At 44.9% G+C, this 6,450-nt stretch overlaps 1 protein-coding gene across 1 annotated transcript; it reads left to right on the plus strand.

The window, feature by feature from the left end:
* The first annotated feature begins 459 nt into the window (after window positions 1-459).
* Window positions 460-5,047, plus strand: LOC147635551 (putative pentatricopeptide repeat-containing protein At1g68930). Its single transcript, XM_086802282.1, has 8 exons — window positions 460-778; window positions 2,140-2,503; window positions 2,592-2,701; window positions 2,797-2,897; window positions 3,002-3,187; window positions 3,288-3,348; window positions 4,712-4,764; window positions 4,868-5,047. Exons 1-8 carry the CDS (start codon window positions 460-462, stop codon window positions 5,045-5,047), a joined length of 1,374 nt encoding a protein of 457 aa, XP_086658408.1.
* The last annotated feature ends 1,403 nt before the right edge of the window (window positions 5,048-6,450 follow it).

Raw genomic sequence — 6,450 nt, forward strand, 5'->3', positions numbered from 1 at the left:
AGATTTTGTGGGACCTATTAGTCCAGCGGCACATCCATCCCAAGCCCGATATGTGATCGTAGCCATTGACTATTTCACAAAATGGGCAGAAGCCAGAGCCTCAAAGAGAGCTAATGCACAAACAACAGCAAGATTTATATACGAGCAAATCATCTCGAGGTTCGGATGTCTGTTAGAATTAGTCAGTGATTGCGGCTCACATTTTATCAATGAGGTGATTGATCATTTACTTTGCAGGGTTCCTAGTAATCCATAAAAAATCATCACCTTATTACCCACAATGGTCAAGCAGAGAGTACAAACAAGATTTTGTGTACTATCTTGACAAAAACATTGGAAGCAAATCGAACAGACTGGGAGCATAAACTGACAGCAGCAGCCCTCTGGGCCTATTGCACATCATATAAGGTAGCAACGGGATATACTCCCTTTCATCTAGCTTATGGGGTTGAAGTAGTTATGCCCATGGAATACCTAGTCCCAAGCTTAAGGATTGTCGTACAAGAGCGTCTAACAGAGAATGCATTAGTCGAAAGACTAATCGACTTGGAAAAGCTGGATGAGACCAGGTTGATGGCATCACATGGGCTCATGGTTGAAAAACTACGTAGGAGACATTGGTTCGACAAAAACCTTAAGCAAAAAGAACTAGAAACGGGGGACTTTGTCCTCATGGTGTCGGTAGTACCAGGAAAAAGAAACTTAAATCTCGAGATCTGGGACCGTTCGATGTCGGAAATCACACCTCAAGGATCTGTTCGAATTGAAACAATTGACGGCATCCAAATGGAGGGTTATGTCAATGGTAAAAAAATATTTTGGACCACTGACCCAAGAGATGCTTTGGCAAGAACATCTCTTAAAACAATAGAAACAGCTTGCAAAAGAGAAAATCCAGCAAGCGCAAGAAGAGGCTAAGGCTAGGGAGGCCAAACAATTAATGCACAAAAGACTGATACATGTCAACATGGCATCTGTGACCCTTTTGGACGGAGGGGAACTGAATATTGAGCCACTGCGACTCAAGGTGGGATTGACTATAGCTAAGAACCATGCAACAACTATTGTAGTAATCGATACAGGGTCAAGTCATAACTTGATCTCCTATGAAACTTGGGTAGCATTAGATAAACCATATCTTGAACCCACTGATGCACAAGTTTGTACCGTTCATTTGGCAACCGAAAAAGCCGAAGAATGTTACTATTTCCATCAAAAATAATTCCTTGGTTAGAAAGGTGTTTGTCACGGCTAGAGGGCTTGGGAGTAAACTCCACTGTACTCGAGCACAAACCAATAACTTTAATTGAAACACCAACTCCGTACACCCAATGGTGGAGAGGGTGGCTAGACCAAGGGATGCTGGGGTCTAGGCTGAGCTTCAGAAATGGTAAATTAGATAAGGATTGACCCATAAGAATGCTCTTAACGAGACCAATTTGTGTGGAAACCTAGAAGAACTAGTTTAAAAACCAAGATTAAGATTCTTAGGGTTATCATGGAGTTAGTCCTAACAGAGAAGAGAAAGTTGTCTTCACCTACAACATATGTATATTCTATATAAAAGATTGGGAAATGAGCCTTAGAAAGGGGAGAGTGGTATGGGGGTAGGGGCATGAAAAGGGAGGAGACTTGCAAACTTCGGCCATAGGTTTCAAGAGGGATCCTAAAAAGGAAACTAGTCACAAGGTGTTACTAGTTTAGTAACTAAACTTTCTTCTTTTTAAATAAAAAATGAAGACCACATTATTATGGGAGTCTGTCATATAAAATAGAGACTACATCAAAACTTCAAAAAGACATATCAACATTTAGAGAAGATAACAAAAGAGAGTCTAATATGACAGGATAGGTTGCTTAGTTGATTGAGAGCACACGCTAGGTGCCAAAAAAGTGTTGTATCCTCTTGGAGTTGCAAGCCAATCACTGTGAGCCTCTCCGATAAGATATTTAACATGGGATGATGATCGTACATGTCGTACGGGATCATCGAACGTGTCTGCCTGGAATTTCTTCATAAAATCACACGTACGACGGCGTGGCCAGGCTCAGGAGGTTGTCAAAATCTTTGAGCAAATGCAGCAAGAGGGTGTCCTACCAGGTAAGGTCACCTTTTTTGCCTTCTGTGTGCATGCAAAGATCCATCTTGCTTAGCTGGAGGCAGGCATCTGCATGCCCGCATTGAGGACAGTGAATTACACAGAGAAATTATCGTGGCAACTACCCTTGTTAGCATGTATGGGAATTGCCGCAGCTTACAAGATTCTCAGAGGATTTTTGGCTCAATCTCAAGCCCGGATGTGGTTCGCATGGAATGCCATGATTGCAGTACATGCCAACTTTGGCAAAGAAAGGGATGTTTTTCATCCCAAATGCAGCAACAAGCAGCAATGCCAGATAATGCAGCACTAGCAGAAGGAAGAAAGATGAATGGTTGCATAACAGGGAGCGCCAGAACGGGACTTACTCCCATGGAATGGCATGATGGCAGCATATGCGCAGGGTGAGCAGACCACCAATGCTTTGAAAGTGTTCAATCAAATGCATCAAGGAGTTATCGTTTCCTTTGTCAGCATGCATTCTGCATGTAGCACCTGGGTAGACCAAATGGAAGGGAAACGGCTACATTCTTGCATCATAGGTAGTGGGTTCAGTTCAGACACTGTTGTTGGGACTGCTCTTGTCAACATGTATAGCAAATGTAGAAGCTTGGAGGATGCATGATGGAATGTGTTCGATCGAATGCTGGAGAAGGATGCAGTTGCATGGACTGCTATTATCGCTGCTTGTGCTCAGCATGGAGTGCCCTACTTATTTTTGATCAGATGAAGGAAGTGGGATTAAAGCCAGACAAGGTGACATATCTTGCAATTCTGTCACGGCCTGCAGTCATGCTGGTTTGGTAGATGAAGGATATCATTTTTTTAACTGCATGGTCCAAGAGCATGGCATCTCATCTGCTCTAAAGCATTATAACTTCATAGTTGACTTGCTTGGGAAGGCTGGCAAAGTTGATGAGGCAGAGAGAATCACTAAAAGCATGCATTTTGACCCCACTGCTGTATCATGGGCATCTCTAGTATGTGCTTGCAAAAATCAAGAGAACGTGGATAGAGGATTGTGTGCTGCAGAGCATCTGCTGAGTGTCGATCCAGAAGATGCTGCATCCTATGTGATGCTGGCAGGGGTGGTTGATACTCTCACTTTATGTGGTTTCTGTAGAACAAGATAGATCCACACATCAAAGCTGATGCTTTTCTTGATCGATTCATTTTTGCTAAGCTTAGCTACAGAATATGCTGCCAGGTAGTGTGTATGGAAGTAGAGGCCAAACACGTGCTTTGGAAGGTAGTTGAGCACTTTGTGCATATAACCTTCTTCTGTAACGTGTGAGGGTTCTTGACACTGTTTTTTTGTTTTTTGGGTTTTTTTTTTGTTGCTTTCAAGAAATTGAACCCTGTAGTGTGGGAAAGCCCCTGACCATCACGGGGTTAGCCATCCCACAGAAGGGGTAAAGCATTGAAAACAGCATATAAAGGGGTTACATACATAACCCTGTGCATTCACGAGTGAGCTACCCATGGCAGGCCAATCTGTTCATACAAGCCCTGACCACCCTGGGGACATGTGTTAAAGGGGTTTAAAGAGGGATTATAGAACAGATGCAGAAATAGTACTCTCTACCTGCACGGTGGGCAAAGAGATGCTTGATGGGCTCAGATAGAATAGAGTGGTGATAGGAAAAGCTGCAAGAAATATGAAGGAAAGAAAACCCGAATATTCTCAGGATATATATTGTAGAGGTTTGAAATGTAATTGTGAAAGCCTCACTGGCTGGAGGACTGGAATTTGAGGATGCTGCACACTGTCTGAAGTGACTGGCTAGCTTACATACTTTCACTCCAAATTTTTGAAGTATGATAGTAATGAAACATTTGAAATTTCAGCCACTTTGTGACTTGGCATGCACGCCCCAGGCACTAAAGTAGATCAGCAGTAGTTTTTCATTTTTCAGCCTTGAGTCATTTTGCACGCTGAGAGTTTGTCCATTGTGTTATTTCTTTGTATTACTCTTTCGCACCCGGTAGGTAGGCATACCTAAGCATTTATTAGACGTTTAAGCCTTCCATGAGTGGATTAGTGGATGTCAAAGTCTCTCCAACAATAAAGCACAGAATCAACTCAAAGAGTACCCAAATAGAGGACCGCATTAAGGCTATGCATGACATGGTTATATTATATACATGTCCTTAACACACATAATGTACCTATTGAACTGAGGATTATGTCATATACATACAAATGACAAAGTCTCTCCAGCAATAAAGCACTGAATCAACTCAAAGAGTACCCACATAGAGGACCGCATTAATGCTATACATGACATGGTTATATTATATACATGTGCTTAACACACATAATGTACATATTGAACTGAGAATTATGTCATATACATACAAATGTCATTTACTTTGCACATATACATGCATCACATTTATGGTGTCATATACAAATATGTGGGTGCCGTAGGCAGTTACATGCTGTTGAACACAAGCAGCCTATGCATGCAACTATACAGACATCTATACAAGATTAAGGGAGAGTGGCCCTCCCTCCACGTGGGCAAAGGAGGGGGGCCTTTTTCAAAATACTCCCTCCTCCTTGCAAGCGTGACGTTCACGCTTGCATTTGAAAATACCCACTCCTCCAGGGTCCAATCAGTTCCAGTCGCCTATTGTTCGCCTCGAGCTCCACACAGTGCAGGTACGTTTCGAAGGTTCCCATCCGTGTCCATTGTCTGCTTTTACTCCGTGTCCATTGTCTGCTTTTACTCCAAGACATCTTTCATGTCGGGACTGCGATACAGAGAAACATAGGTGGTGTTAGTGAGGATGGAGAGTACAGTAGTTCCACATACGCTACGATCTTCTCCTTGAGGGCTGTGATTTTTTTCGGTGGGTGTGGAGATGTGGACGGCGAACTCCAAGACGTCTTTCATGTCGGGACTGCGATAGAGATTGCTGATGGGCTTTACAGCCAGCACTGATAGAGATTGCTAGTGGGCTCCACGTGGGCAAAGGAGGGGGACCTATTTCAAAATACTCCCTCCTCCTTGCAAGCGTGACGTTCACGCTTGCATTTGAAAATACCCACTCCTCCAGGGTCCAATCAGTTCCAGTCGCCTGCTGTTCGCCTCGAGCTCCACACAGTGCAGGTACGTTTCGAAGGTTCCCGTCCGTGTCCATTGTCTGCTTTTACTCCGTGTCCATTGTCTGCTTTTACTCCAAGACGTCTTTCATGTCGGGACTGCGATACAGAGAAACGTAGGTGGTGTTAGTGAGGATGGAGAGTACAGTAGTTCAACATACGCTACGATCTTCTCCTTGAGGGCTGTGATTTTTTCGGTGGGCGTGGAGATGTGGACGGCGAACTCCAAGACGTCTTTCATGTCGGGACTGCGATAGAGATTGCTGATGGGCTTTACGGCCAGCACTGAATTCAGCTCGCAAGAAGACCGTGGACAGAATCTTCATCTCCTCCACCACCATCTGCAAATCATGGCCACAAAATCGTTACCATGGCACCACAAACACCTGCTTCACCGTGTTGCCAAACATGAAGCCCACCAGCAGCAGCATGCAACACAGCATGCAACACACACACACACACACACACACACACACACATAGAGCAACGAGAGAGCATGCAACACAGAGAGAGGAAAGTGAGCAAACACTGGCATATTGGCGCCGTGTTTGCTCTACCTGGATCCGTCGATGATACGCCTATCGCCCACGTCGTAAGGGAGCATGCAACACAGAGAGAGAGGAAAGAGAGTAAACACTGGCATATTGGCGCCGTGTTTGCTCTACCTGGACCCCATCGATGATACGCTTGTCGCCCACGTCGTAAGGGTGTCGTAAGGGTGCATCACAAACAAGAACATGAAGCGTCGGGTTGCAGCGTCGGGTTGCAGCACGTGTCCATAGCCCTCGCCCCATGGCGCATCTGGGCGAGTCCTTCATGGCCTTGATGAGATGGAAGACGGAGCCGCCCACAGCCCCCATGGCCTCTTCCAACAACAACAACAACTCTTCTATTTGCATGCAACAACAGCTCCTCTGTGTTGCATGCAAACAGATTGTGAAGGTGGTGATTGTGAAGGTGCTTACATGAGAGTGGGGAGGCACGAAGGGCAGGTAGGGAGGCAGGGAGGCAGGCTGCTATGGAGGAGAGAAGAGAAAAAGGTTGAAAGAGACATTCTCTATGAGGACTTGGTCTTTGAGTGAGTCCAGAGAGCTCTGAAATGCTGAGAGCTAGCTTTCTGGACTCACTCAAAGACCAAGTCCTCAAAGACAAAACACAAAACCAGAAACACAAGCCGACTCCAAGCCTGGACGTAGAGGCGGCAGAGAGAGAGAGAGAGAGAGAGAGAGAGAGAGAGAGAGA

This window comes from Cibotium barometz, chromosome 9, assembly GCF_041138505.1.
Source record: "Cibotium barometz isolate CiBa-2024 chromosome 9, ASM4113850v1, whole genome shotgun sequence".
NCBI lineage: Eukaryota > Viridiplantae > Streptophyta > Polypodiopsida > Cyatheales > Cibotiaceae > Cibotium > Cibotium barometz.